This window comes from Ruditapes philippinarum, unplaced genomic scaffold (assembly GCF_026571515.1).
Source record: "Ruditapes philippinarum isolate M1 unplaced genomic scaffold, ASM2657151v2 ctg10832_1_1_1_1, whole genome shotgun sequence".
Lineage (NCBI taxonomy): Eukaryota > Metazoa > Mollusca > Bivalvia > Venerida > Veneridae > Ruditapes > Ruditapes philippinarum.
In genome coordinates this window covers 33,384-48,695 of record NW_026860240.1, presented here as the reverse complement: position 1 = coordinate 48,695, position 15,312 = coordinate 33,384, and the positions used below count along the sequence as shown (strand labels likewise).

General features: G+C 28.2%; 1 protein-coding gene across 7 annotated transcripts; it reads right to left on the bottom strand.

Annotated features, from left to right (window-relative positions):
- Positions 1-7,550: 7,550 nt before the first annotated feature.
- LOC132759343 (uncharacterized) lies at positions 7,551-14,108 on the bottom strand. 7 transcript variants are annotated; one of them, XR_009629699.1, is made up of 6 exons: positions 12,952-14,103; positions 12,583-12,679; positions 12,182-12,247; positions 11,792-11,857; positions 9,850-11,049; positions 7,551-9,806 (listed from the first exon to the last, which is right to left on the bottom strand). XR_009629699.1 is itself a non-coding variant. In XM_060751102.1 (5 exons), the coding sequence occupies exons 1-5, from the start codon at positions 13,345-13,347 to the stop codon at positions 10,841-10,843; spliced, it is 834 nt and encodes a 277-aa protein (XP_060607085.1). In that variant the 5' UTR covers positions 13,348-14,103; the 3' UTR covers positions 7,551-10,840. The 7 variants fall into 7 exon arrangements, 6 of the variants coding, with proteins under 6 accessions (XP_060607085.1, XP_060607088.1, XP_060607083.1 ...); XM_060751102.1 differs by having other exon boundaries at positions 7,551-11,049; XM_060751100.1 differs by lacking the exon at positions 7,551-9,806 and having other exon boundaries at positions 10,907-11,374; positions 12,952-14,107.
- Between the last annotated feature and the right edge of the window lie 1,204 nt (positions 14,109-15,312).

The following is a 15,312-nucleotide window of genomic DNA, read 5'->3' as shown; positions in this document are numbered from 1 at the left end:
AAATTTAAAAAAGTTTTAATCTTTTCATGAGTTTTAATTAAAAAAGGTTCAACATACATTTTTTAAAAATTTTACTTTTTTAAATTTTTTAAAAAACAAACGCTTTTAAAACATTGTTTAAAACAAAACTTTTGGTAATTAAAGGGAAAATTTTTTTTCCCCTTTTTTCCCTTTAATTTCCCATTAACCCAATCCCAATTTTTTCTCCTTTTTTTATAGAACATGAGACGGAAAAACAGAGCTTTTAACATTTTTTTGTTAATTTCTTAATTTTTTTGAAAATATTTCACACTCAAAAAGATTGATATTCCTTATATGAATATAAAAAAATTTTGGAAAAAGACAATTTTTTTTTTTTCTACAAGATTGACTTAGCAGATATAAGATGGAAAAAGAAAAAATTCTCGGCCTGCATTTCATCTTTACTTTCTGTTTCAGCGATATTAAGTTAAAAAAGTAGAAAAAAAGATAGTTTGAGATATCAGAACGATACAAATTCATTTTTGTTCATTGAATAAACATTTTTTCAAAGTTAATTTAACGTTTCTCATTTAAAGTGTCCGCCTTCGAAAACAACCTACAAAATTTCTCGTATCAAATCCGAATTGAAGACATTTAAAAAAAAATTTAATTCAACGTTATGTCCCACAACATGTTGGCTTTAAGTAAAAATTATTTTCTTAACCTCACTTGTCTATTTTAGGTCCCTTGTACTGTCCTCTTTCTTCATGGATTTGAAAACTTGTACCTTTTTTGTTTGTTTTTGCGCTTCAAAAAAACACAACTGAGTTAATTTATCCGGTTTATTTTGGAATAAAATCAGGCCGCCTAATAATGTGGACCAGTAGCATTAAAAAACTGGCCATGCTTAGAAAAACAGCCAATACCTCTTAAATTAGGCTTAGTGTTTTATGTTTTAAAACCTTTCATTTTCTTAATAATACAACAAACTATTAATCTGAAAGGGAACACATGTGAAGGGAACAATTTGAGGAATTTTTAATTTAAATAGCCTTGTTTTTTAATATCAAACAATTAAAAAAGGCGGATATTCCTATAGCGAATATTACTTACAAATAATAAAATATTAAGCTTTTGAAGCAAAAACTTAAAACGACTTACGGTATATTTAACAAGCGTTAAAAATAGTTTTTTAAATTTAATAAAAAGCATAGGTTAGTCCAAATTAATGGGAATTAAATTTTCTGAAAAGTTTTATTTCCAATTTTCTAGAGATTTTTGTTTTTGGAAACTTAGAAAAAAAATTTGGGTGGTTTGCAATTTTTTTAGAAAACATTATATTACTATTTTTATATAAAAATTTTAATAAGGGGACAAAAATTTCCTGATGGTTTTTAAATTAAAATAAAATAATTTAAATTGGAATATTCTTAAATGCTTTTAAAAGTCCGATACAAAAAATTTCATTATCATTAGAACATTTAATAAAAAATCAATCAAATTTTTTATTTTTTAAAAAAGTAACAAATTTTTTCGCGTAAATTTTGGAAAATTATTGGGCTATATTTCCCTAAAAAGTCGAAAATTTTGGGAAAATGCAATAGGGAAAAATGCCCTTTTCAACGTTTTTAACATACAAATAAAGGGGACATTTTCTAAAGCCCTTTCCAGCTTTTAATTTTGGGGGGCCAAAGGAGCTACCGTCCAGAAACAATCAAAACCCAGTCGCCATCATATTTTCCCGTTTGGGTTTTTTTGGAATTTCTTTTTTTTCTCTATTGTAAATCCATCCCTTTTTTAAAAAATATTTTTTAAATTAAATTAAATACGGGTATTTTAAAATTAAAAAAAATGGGTTTTTTTTTTAACGCGTAAAATTTTAAAAATATTTCTTTGTATAGCTAAGTAATTTAAAAAACCAATATTGGTTTTACAATTTATGATCAATAGTTTTTTTATGCTGCGTAAAAAATAAAAAGCCAAATTCTTTGTGTTTTTTTTTAAACATATTAGGACCAGCCCTTAAGGTATATTGGAATCCCCCAATTGGAATTTAAACATCAAAAATTAGGTTTATTGATTTTAATTCCCACTTTGACATGAATTTAAGGGGGTTAATTTTTAAAAACCAAATTGTTTAGAATACTTCCATGGACAATTATAATTGGGATGCCCCAATCATTTACATGGACTGGTTGTTTACTAAAATAGAAATTAATTGATAATTTATAGCAAATAGACATTTTGACCGTCGTAACACCTTAAAAATTAATGGGCGGTAAAATGTTTTGGAAATGGGTCACATATTGGTTTTAATGCTGTTTCATCAAGTTTAATTAAAAATTAGGGTTTTTAAAATTTGACCATTTCGATTGTTCCTTCTTAGTTTAATTTGAACTCTCAAGATCCCCTTTTGATCCAAATAAAGTATTTGTGTATGAAGACTGATTAATGTTTACTTTGGTGCTTGGAATCTGCGAGAAGTTGCACCTATCATAACATGTCAAAGAATCAAACAATTTTTCACAAATTAAAAAATCACTGCTTTCGAGGGTTCTCTTTCTTGATTTAAATTTTATCTTATTTAATTGAAAATCTAAAAACTCAATTGTATAGGCTTTAACAACAATATAGAAACAGGGTATTGATACACTGGAAAAAAGCGCTTAACGAATAAATACCTATACAACAGAACATTACAACAATAAGTCGACACTGAAAAAGGCTTTCGCTTGTGATTCATGTTTGGCACAGTAAATGACAATAAGACTCGCTTTTGATACCAGATAATAAATACTACTGTTTCAAATCAATCATTGAAGGGTCTTATATAACAAACTAGTTTAAAATATACAATAACAGCAATTTAAAAGTAATTACGTTGTAAACACGTATAAGCTTGACATAAAAACATCATAGATATAGAAGCCATTTCATAAATTGATTGTAATTTAAACCATTAGAGAGTACATACGGTTAATTAGCTGAATTGTGACCATGCTATTTTATTACTGTTTAAAGCTATCAATTACATATTGAATATTGTAAGATTCCATATAAATTCTTTTAGCTAGCGATTGGTCTTGCTTTGTTTAAAAAAAAACAAACAAAAAAACATCAATGTTTTATTCTTTTTGATAGGTGGATTCAATCAATGAAATACAGTGCAATAAAATTATTAATGAAAATAATAGACACACATTTGAATATTTGGATTTATATATTAAAAATTGTCATTTATTATCTTGTTAATTATGTACACAAATATCAAGATTTACTTTGGTATTTTTATTTTCACATTTCATTAAATTAACAGCATCAATAACAACAAAAGCAACACTACGGACAACATTACTTTTAGAAACTGTAATAGAGTAGAAAGTAATGTATATGTAGTATGTATACTAACACGAAATGTGCATGAAGAGTAAAATAGACGGAGGTATACAATTTGATGAAGGTCAGTGATTTGGTCATGTTGAGTGTATCATATAATTTATTTATGCCTGATGCTGTTACACACAGTGTCTGTAACTGGAAATTGTAGATTTACAATTGTGTTCGCTTTTTGTGTCCAATTATTGCATAAATTATTAAACTGGAATTAAGGTAAAAGCGGAAGTGAAAATGAAGTTATAGACGGCAATATTGTTTAAAACTAAGACAACTATACTTATGTTTATGCCTAAGATGTCATATTACAATTCATTATACATGTACATATATTAAACAGTATGTATTAAAAACCTAGCTACGAAACAATCGTTGACTAGGCATGTCAAGCATTTTCCTTGTCAAGCTATGCAAAAATAATTAATTAATCATCTTGTTTGAATGTCTGCTACTTTAATTTTAATATCGTGTATATTGACACATTCGTCAACATGGGAATTTCACAAAAAAGTCCTTGTTTTTTAATATGATTTTATACGTGTCAAAAATAGCTTATGACATACAAAACTAGTCACAAAAGAGTCGTTAAACGCCCTTTGCCATCACTTGTTTAGGACAGAATAAAAGTGGAATGATGGCTTCAGACAAAAATGACAATCCTAACATTTTTGTGACAAAAAAACATCTCTTTAACTTAAGGTTATTTCCCACATGAAATATCACATTTCTGGAAGTCAACATGAACCGGCTTATGACATGAATATGCAATTACATAATAAAAGTGTGATTATAATAATTACCGAATTATTTCACTCTAAGTCATCCAATAGATGTATTTCTTTGAAAAAGAAGTAAGAAAAAAAGAAACATGTTTAATTTTATTCATAGTTATTTATACAACTATATTGTTATTCTAGTATTTCCATGCACTCTTAACATGTTTTTAATATTTATTCTATTATATAAATATATAAATAAATAAATAAATAAATAAAACAAGTCTTAAAAAATTATTTTTAAGAAATACATTATGTAACATCAAAAATAGGAACAAAGGCTATGATTTCTTTACATTTACGATTAATTTTAGAATAAGGTCAACTATAGTAGAAATATCAAAATTTTTATTACAAGGTTGACACATTTGTAGTATCGTGAAGTATCGTAGTGTGTTGGTAAACATATTTCCTTTGTAACATCTTGCTGATTATGAGTTTGAACTGTTCATTGGAGGATAAATCAACAGTATTATATTGATATAACGTTGAAGATTATTTGCTAGGTCATATAAATGGCAGAAATATGATTTCAATGGCGCGCGGAAATAATTATACTAAAAGTGTTAATATATTTCTGCTTTGAAATGCCGAAGATATTCTTCATCAATTAATACATTTAAACATGAAAATGGTGAAAGTTTGAATTTCGAAATATCTACAGATGTCTTTTTAAGGCATTTATCATGGAACCATCAATGTGCCACGAAAGTGAAATTCTTTAAATATGGCGTATGCAGTATAAGGTTACAAATCATATGTAATTTTCCGAGTCGGTGTAAGCCAAACGGATTTTCTAAGATAACTAAATTTTGTCCTGTCAAATGAAACAGTATTTATATAATACCAGACAGTTGACAAATTGACCAGACCATATTGGGAGAATATAAACAAAACCAGACGGTATATAATTATCAAAAGAAAACAATATCAAAATGTACACATATGTCTGTTTTTCAAATTAACTACAAATTTGTTTAAAGGTTCAATCTTATATGAAAATGTAAAAGGAAAAAATGAAAACATAAACCCTAGTTATTGTTGGTTTAACATATATAGTTATATTTTATAAAAAGAACTTTACAAACATAATAAATTTTTCGAAATATGAATGCATCTTATCTTATTGTCAAAACGACAAGCTATCAAATTGTATTTCTTAATCTGGATCCGCATAATTATATCCTATTTCATCGTCGGATACCCACGGTTGATAAACATGTAACAGAACATGTAATCAACCGTTGGTAAATGCATCAAATTGCGACGATATACAGCAACAGGTGCGTAAAATATCGACCAATAAAATCATGTTTGGCAAATTTATATTCTCTGACAGCAAAGTTAAACAACTAGCAGAAACAAAATAGCAGTGCCCACGGTGTAAACCTGTTTCACAAGTCTTGCCAATATTAAGGCAAAACTATTCCCAAACAAAATGATTCCACAATAGTAATATTTTTTCTAGAATTAACGTTTCACTAAACGTCGTATAGAACGAGCGTTTTGACTGGTTTTAATCGCCTCATGAAATTGTGATGTAACCGATGGAAAAGCTGCTTATCAACTGGATATCGGCATGATAAATGTTAGTGGTTCGGCCGTGGGTATCCGACGTTGATCCGATAAAAACTTTCTTATCAAATAAACTTTTCTATAAACTTCCTTTTCCAGAAACAGATTATTCACTAGAAAATGGGCATACTGGTTTAATAACATCTACTTTTGTGAATGTCAAACAATTTTCAGACACAGAAGATATATAGTAGTAGAACTATGATGCTGAATTATTTGTACAACTAGTTTCAGCTCAATCATTTGTCTGCACAAAATTAAACAACTTTACAAATGAGAAAAAGGTTCGATACAAATATACAATTTTATCATCTATAACTCAAGTAGACAACGTTTGATACATATGATTTCTATTCATTTTCGGCTTTACCTTAGATATATTGTAAATTTGGTTTAAACAATATTTATTTTCAATAAATTGATACATAATATATCATACAAAGTAAACATGAATAATTACAGAGAGATTTAACATTTAAATAAAACTACAATGTATACAGAAATTAATGAGTGTACTTAACATGTAATCTATCAGAATAGAGGAGAAAGCTAAAAGTTTATGCTAAGCCTCGCTCCTGTATTGTAAATTTCCCCTGTTGAAACAACTTCACTTGCTTCCTTCCGTCCTTCCATATTGATCTTGTTTATCATGTTTTTGTAGTAATGCTCAGAAAGAAATGAATCTAAATACTATGCACAGTTAATCATTTACAGCTTACTATATTGTATGTTATCTATGACGTACAGCGTTTTCTACTTTATACAATTATGCGTATATGATATGTTTTAATTTTTGAGCTTTAAAAACTTTTAAGGTTTTATCCTTATGTGCATTTTTGTTGCACAAATTATAGTAGATCTTGTTAGTGGCTTACTGTCAGTGATACATGTTATAGTCAGCTAACTTTCCGTTACTGACCAAATGTAGTCAAATTAAGACCAAATGTAATTCAATTTAGTTTGATTAAATTTGACATTGTATAAAAATGTAAATATTGCTTTTGGTATTTGATGTATCCTAAAGTTTCTTTATAATACCAGTTATGTACCATGTGTTACAAAACAAAATTAAATATAATCTGGAAAGGGGTTACTCAAATCTGCCTTTAAGGGCGGCCAAGGCATCAGTTTTACACCCACCGATCGTTGGAGGCGATTAAATGAGTTTGAATTACTGGGGTTTATGCATCTCTTAGTTCCACCATATATGTTGGTTTTGAACCCTTGTATTAAATTTATAACATCCCAGGTTAACCAAGATCATCTTTTCTGTTTCGTCGCTACAGGACTTAATTTGTGTATGTGCGCCGTAAAACCAAAAAGACACACGCAAACAAAAAACAACACGAAGAATGCAGTCAAAATATTTGATTATAATAATATAAACTAAATTTCCTCGTTATTAAATGTAACAATAAAGTAGTATCATCAAAAATCTCTTTTAAGCTTAAATGGATTCAACGGGGGTTGCGTTCATTGAACGCCGTATTTCCTTGTTGATAATGTCTATCATATTTTCTGACCTGACTAGAAATATTTTAAATTGTTTATGATATTACATTTACATATTATTTTAAATGACCTTATAAATACATGTAGGATTTTATACTTTATGATTATAGGCTTTTGGAGACCCGTGGAGCTGACAAATGAAAGTTGTTTGGTTTTACGGCGCACTGACACAATAAACAAGATAAGGTGGACTTCATTTATTAACGCTCAATAAACCTATAAATAATACGCTACTGAATATTTTAACTAGAGGAACTAACTAGCCTTTGTTTAAAAGAGGTCACTTCTCGTGTCAAGCGTTCTTGTTGTATGGCCTCTTTTAAATATCAGTAGATGGGAAGTGGGGATCCGATGCTCCGCTGACCTTCTGGTGACCTTATCTGATGACCTTTAGGGGGCTTATCCGCTGACCGTTCAGATAGTTGACCTGAGGTAACCCTGAATGTCCATGTTGTTGACCCCGTAGGTCGCTAACCGTTTAGTTTTCCGTTATTGTTTAACAAGCCATGACCAATGATTTTTCCATCAACTTTGCATTCATGTTTTAATATAGACTGAATATTTTACGTTTATAATGTCATCCTCTAACAATAATAGCCAAAATAAGGAATGGTGTTTTTCATGTGATAAGTTAACCCTTAAAACCCATCTAAGAAAACTACCTTTATGTGGACATCAATGTTGTAGAAACTGTTATTTTAACATTCAGAAAGGATGGTCCTGTAAGTGCTCCATTACAGAATTACCAAATTATGAAGCTATTCCATGGATTGAAAGTAATGTTGATTGGGAAGATGTATCACAAAGCTGGTTAAATACACATGCTGATCAATGTTTACTTTGTGGACATATATCAATTCATGCAAATTTTAGATCTTTACCAAACTGTGGACATAAAGCCTGTTTAAAATGTTACCATGATGTCAAAAGAGGGTGGTGCTGTTTTTGTTGGGACACACATCCATATAATATATACTATGAAATGATGCGTATTTGTGGGACTTTTGAACAATAACTACATTATAATTTCATAACTTACCAAGCTTTGCTTATCATAATAATGAAATACAGACCAGGCTCAATTGCGCTTAAAGAGATAAAGATATATGAAAATGCAGGGCATTATATTAAGTGGGAAAAAAATTCACAAAAATCCCACGAGCAAATAAAGATAATAAGGAGTAAGTTAGAAGAATTAAAGAAAAGACAGCGAAATACAAGAAACGAAACATTGAAAGGAAGTTTGGAGCGGCGAATTATAACGATGACAGGAGTATATAAAATGTATCGCTTATTTAGAAGAAAGTGTTTTAACAAAATGGAAGAATATAGATGTAACATTTGTTCTTTACGAGAGGAAATCAACCGTTTGGAAAGGAGTATTCAAAGAACATAAAACTAGATTAAAGTTTGAGCGACTTAAATTACTGACACGAACTCCATTTTAATTATTTTCTCTATAAATATAACAAATGAACAACGCTTGACCGGTTAATTTCACAGGTTTCAACTATGATGACAGTGTAGTAATTATGTTACACCGGAATAAACCTGCGTGAAATTTTAACAGTGGTTTTAAAATTGAGTGTGGTCTCATTGGTGGACACTGGAAAATTTATGTACCTTTAATAGAGATACTAGAGAACTTCGCAAAAAGACTATAATAAAATAGAAGTAATTGTATTTAACATTGATGTAACAAATATTTGCAAACTATAAGAAAAGAAATGCAGTAATAAAATATTTTAAAATTCATATTTTGTTATATATGAACCCGTACAATACATTTATAAAAAATTACTCTATTTATATGAAATATTGTTTAAAAATATATACATTATTACAACATACATCATATTGTTATTCATTAAGTCGAGAGATACATATCAACCCATCAGTTTACAGATTTAACATGTTCCCCAATCCATCAATTTAGAAGGATAGAACAATTGTATTGAAGACAAACACTTTTTCTTCAAAAACTTTTATTTTAAACTGAACTGTAAACAAACAAAAAACAATATAACAAGAATTAAAAAAAATACAAAGCATTTGGCACCAATTAATAATAAAACACTTATTATTATCTAATAGCATCTTTGTCATTTTATATAAAAAATTAACATCACAAAAATATTTAAAGGCAGTTCCCATAAAAATGACTAACGGTTTTTTTATTTATAAATATATGAGGTAGTTGTCATAAAAATTATTAAACCTAATTTTTTTATTTATGAATATATGAGGTAGTTGTCATAAAAATTATTAAACCTAATTTAAACAGGAAATTTTTTTTGTTCATCTTTGAAGCAATTGAAATAGTATAATTTTACAAAAACAATGAGCATTATTCAACCAATAAAAACAATAAAATTTAAAATGCAAACAAGTATTTAACATAAAGCTAACATACAATTTAGAAATATACAAAACATTTTTTAATGTTAATATAGATATAAGTTTTTGGATTCATATTTAAATAAAAGATCTTTTTTGATTAATAAAAATGTATATATCATTTACAACTAAAAATACTAACTTAAAATTTACTCCACTTGTTAAAATTTATCTATAATTAAATCTTCCAACCTATTTAAACTTGTAAAATTTATCTATAATTAAATCTTCCAACCTATTTTAACTATTACTTTAATATTAAACATACTAAATATGTAGATTAGTACTTGTCAAACCAGAATACTGTTTGAGGGCAAATATAAACTAATTTAGGTATAATGAAAAGTAAACAACTCCACCAAATACTGATTTGGAATGTGATAAAAAAAAAGGAATGTAAGATTAACTGATATATAGGAAACTAATATCAAAGTGGCACACATTTATAAAAAGCAAACAATATAACCAAAATTAAAAAAAAAATATACATAGCATTTGGTACTAAAAAGACACTTTCCAGGATCATTTCACCACAAATATATTTTTTAGTTTAACAATATATCATAAAAAGTAATGTTTATGAGATAAATATTTCAAACAAAGTTAGCTTTAATAAAAAAAAAAAAAAAAAAAAAATACTTAACTTATCTGGAATATGATCTATTTTTATTACCAAATTAACAATCAATAAACAATATGACAAAATTAAAAAAATATACATAGCATTTGGCACATAAAAAAAAGGCACTTTCCAGGATCATTTCACCACAAATATATTTTTTAGTTTAACAATATATCATAAAAGTAATGTTTATGAGATAAATATTTCAAACAAAGTTAGCTTTAATAAAAAAAAAAATACTTAACTTATCTGGAATGTACCTTAACAACATATGATCTATTTTTATTAGCAATGTAAACAATTAATAAACAATATAACAAAATTAAAAAAATATACATAACATTTGACACTAAAAAGGCACTTCCTGAAATTATGGAATTTTACACTAACAAAAAAAGTAATGTTACTATCACCTGTTAATTCTAAGTGAAGTGTATCTTACACATAAAAACCTTCTCACCCCATTATTTTTCCACAACTTGTATACAACACTATCTAATAAAAAAAAAAAAAAAAAAAAAAAATACTGTAGTAAGAAAAGTGCTTAATAGCAATATACAGTTTTACATAAATGTTTACTCTAACATATATAACACATGAAACTTCACTCATACTGTAATCTAAGTGGTCGACGTCTGTTTCTAGTGGGATACCGTCTGAAAGTTGCCCCCTGTTTACGTCCCACAATAATAACCATTTGTATTATATAATCATGAAACTGAACAAGTTTTTCAAGGATGATGTTTGATAATTGATTAAGAATGAATGAGATGATAGTGATCATAGCTGACCCCAACAGGAATAGTGCATAATCTACAAAAACATAAATAAAAACAATATTAGTGGCTAGTTTAACTTAACCCTTAAAACATTTACTTATTTTTGTATGTATTACTGGAAAGAGTAGATACTTCAAACAAAATATCGGAGCTTTCACTTGAGATATTGGACATTCTGTCAAATCCTGATAGTTCAATATTTTCTGCTGCAGGGATCCCAGATGGTTTTTTTCTATAACATCTATTTCTACATTTACAACCACATCTCTTCCTACAGATGATAATTATGAATATGATAATTATGAGAAGCATGATGGAGCCGGGTAAAACTGTGATGGCGATGATATGGTTTTTACTGTCTATTGAAAAGAAAAAAAAAATAATACACTACTTTACCATGATGAGCATGAAACGATGAATGAACATATTTTTTTTTCCTGGTTTAACAGAAGCACTTATTGTACATATAAACTTTTTATAATACAAATTTTACACACTAGTTATTTCCTGCATTTGAAAGTAAATTTTACTTTTTTTATCAGTATTTTGATGTTTTTTAATACAAAGATAGTTTTTATATAATATAAAGCTTAACACACATCCTAATATGACAATAATGGATAACACTATAACTATAATTAATTGCCATGACAGTTTAACACTTGTCTGTAACTTAGATAGACTAATGGTACTAAAATCATACAATGCGGTGCTAGTAATATAGACAACAGTGTAGTTTGAACTTAGTATAGTAAAATTAATAATTCTACTAGTACCTATCCACTCATCACTTTCAGTAGTTTGCTCTAGTGAAGTTGTTTCTGTCGGGATCATACTTGAACCTGAATATAAATTTAAATGAATGAATATAATATTTTTTCTAGGTTTAATGAAAGCTTTTATTTTATATATAAACTTATTATATATAAACTTATCACACAAATTTTACACACTAGTTATTTACTGCATTTGAAAGTAAGTTTTACTTTTTTATCAATATTTTGGTGACGTTTTAATACAATAATTTCCATGATAGTTTAACACCTGTTTAGATTTATATAACTTAGATAGACTAATGGTACTAAAATCATACAATGTGGTACTAGTAATATAGACAACAGTGTAGTTTAAACTTAGTATAGTAAAATTAATAATTCTACTAGTACCTATCCACTCATCACTTTGAGTAGTTTGCTCTAGTGAAGTTGTTTCTGTCGGGATCTTACTTGAACCTGAATATAAATTTAAATGAATGAATATAATATTTTTTCTAGGTTTAATGAAAGCTTTTATTTTATATATACACTTATTTTATATAAACTTATCACACAAATTTTACACACTAGTTATTTACTGTATTTGAAAGTAAGTTTTACTTTTTTATCAATATTTTGGTGACGTTTTAATACAATAATTTCCATGATAGTTTAACACCTGTTTAGATTTATATAACATAGATAGACTAATGGTACTAAAATCATACAATGCGATGCTAGTAATATAGACAACAGTGTAGTTTGAACTTGGTATAGTAAAATTAACAATCTACTAATACCTATCCACTCACCATCTTTCATAGTTTGCCGTAGTGAAGTGATTTTCGTTGAAGGTATACTGGTTTGGTGTGAAGAAGTGCTAGAAGTGGAATCATCACCGGTATTAGGCTGAAATATAAGATAGTAAATTAGAGTCTTTGCCTAGGAGAGAGAAATTATCATAATTTTTAACACTTATGTTTCAGTAATATTTAATAAAAAGTTATACCCAACATTGTTATTTATTATTAATCATGGTAAATTTTAATTGTCTAATCCTCTAGTTTAGTTAACACTTCCTGTTATCATAATTCTATATAAAATAGTAAATTGTACACCTATTATAGGTGTATGAATTTATTTCAAACAAACTTTAAGGATCATTTTGATATCCTACTTACCACACAAGTGAGTGCTGGTTCACTACCAAATTGTAGCTCTACTGGGTGAACATGACCTATCAGCTGCTTGCAGTTTGCCACACCCAAAGAAACATGTACTGTATTGACACCCGGGAGATTTGTTAAATCTATTATTCCATTCAGTCTATTTATTTCTACTCTCTGGATAATGGTGTTATAGTGCATGAACCCATAGTTGTCATTATTATTCTGCAAATTTGTACAGTCTATAAACACTTCCAACTCAACATTGCATTCCACATTCATTTGTACAACATTAGCGCTAACCCCCATGAAAAGAACTTGTATCAGAAGCATATACATTATGAATTTGTGTTGAATAACAACGTAAATATGACTAAATTTATCAAACGCAATAGTGAAATTTTGTTTCATAATAAGTCAAGGACGTTAAACCTTTTTCTCCTCCTTTTTATTAATTAACCCAACGTATACTAAATGCCAACAATTTTAATTATAGGCAAGGACATCTTTATGATATTATGCTATAAAATATCTACTTTAGGAAGTATTATTTATTTGGGACTCCTAAAGATATATAAATTGCATTTACAGTTCATTTGGATTCTTAACACTAAACCTCGTGAAAAAGTATAAATACTGGCATGTATTTTGTTTACTTAAGAAAGGTAAAGTGTGAGAGTCACTATGTTTTACACTTTATTAAGATTTAATTTAAGATAACTATATCACTGAAGTATTTCATTTCAATGTACATTGTTAGAGGTGGTACGGATATTACTTGAAAGAAAACTTTTAGATTATATCTATAATGTGGCGAGGTGCCATGGTACCACTGACAATTATGTTAAACAAAGATTCACCTTTTTAGTCGCTTTATTTTATAAAACATATCCAATATAGATTTTTTTGTTTACCTTTTGAATGGAATTTCCATATTTATGGTTCCATTAACTACACACAACCCACAACTTATAGTGATTGGTTGTTTTAGTAAGTTACTAATTAGCAACATACATATTCATTGATGATTATTTTTTCAATGAGTAGTCATTGATTTTGATTGGTCATAGCTTTTTTTTGCACTTACATGTAAAAATATAAATGAACACATAGCTTCCTCCTCTCCCTCACATCTTTTAATAAAGCGATACCAAGTTTCTCATTTACAGATTTTATTTTTCCTTTTAAAATAAAATGGCATCTGGCTTTGAAGAAATCTATGGGAAAGATGGTCTTATTTCTAAAGTTCGTGCCAACTTTGGTAAAAGTAAAGAGGTGTGCATGAATGTGTTTAATGGTAAAACGTATATCCATATAACCGATAAAAGTAAATGTTTTGTAAATGGGAAATTTGATCCGTCTAAAAGTAAAAGTGTTACTCTAAGTTATGAGGAAAGTCTTCAACTTAAGGGATTAATTGAGATTGGTGGAGTCTATGATGTTACCTTTCATCAACAGGGGGTAAGTCAAATTTATATTTTTGATTTATGTCAATCGTGGAATTGTTATTGTCCTATTTCTCCTGTTTCTTATTATGTATTTATTTTGTTTAATCAAAGACTTATTCACCTCAACAGCAGCAACAACAACAACAGCAGCAATATAACACTGAACGACATTCACAGCAGCAGCAATATCAACAACAATTCCCACAACAGACACCGTATCAAAATCAGCCAACATGGACCTATGTTGGACAACAACAACAACAGGCTAATCCGCAAGTATGGGACGATACTGCTGTTTTTTTTTTTTTTTTTTTTTTTTAACATGTAATTTTGTTTTAAATTGAACATGTATATTCGCAGCAAAGTCTTTAAATACATTACAAATATATTATGCATGTAATAAGGAGTAATTGATATATTTTCAGTTAATTGCCATCCCACTAAACCCTGAAGGTATGTATTATGTTTAGTCAAGTATATGATGTTACACTGACCAATAATACAATAAAAATTAGATATTTGACAAGTTAGCACGCCCTGCCCTTTAAGTGACCAATCCAGGACTAGATACTATGACTTTGTAAAAGTTTATAAAGTAAAGTTAATCGTGATTTTTACACTAGCTATTTAAAAATGTCTTGCAGGAAAGCAAATTGCATCGCCTTCACAGGATATATCTGTGAAAAACAAAATTATAATGGTGGGGATTACACTACTCACCTTGAGGAATGTCTAAGACAATTTAATAATTTACGTATAGAGATGAGGAGGATCTATTTCTCCTTCTTTATGATTTACAAACAAAATGTTTATAATCAGCCAATTTTTTGTATTTGTGGGAAAAGTCCCCATGACACGGAGGAATATGTGGGAATATGACAAATTAGTTTTGGAATAGACTAAAAGGTAAAATTTTTTGATATATATT

Bases quoted from the DNA above. Each gene is read 5' to 3' on its own strand.
- LOC132759343 (XM_060751099.1), bottom strand. From the start codon at position 13,347: ATGAAACAAAATTTCACTATTGCGTTTGATAAATTTAGTCATATTTAC. The intron at 12,248-12,582 runs GTGAGTGGATAG...ATTTATATTCAG, and splicing joins ACGGCAAACTATGAAAGATG to GTTCAAGTAAGATCCCGACA. The intron at 11,858-12,181 runs GTACTAGTAGAA...ATTTATATTCAG, and splicing joins TCAAAGTGATGAGTGGATAG to GTTCAAGTATGATCCCGACA.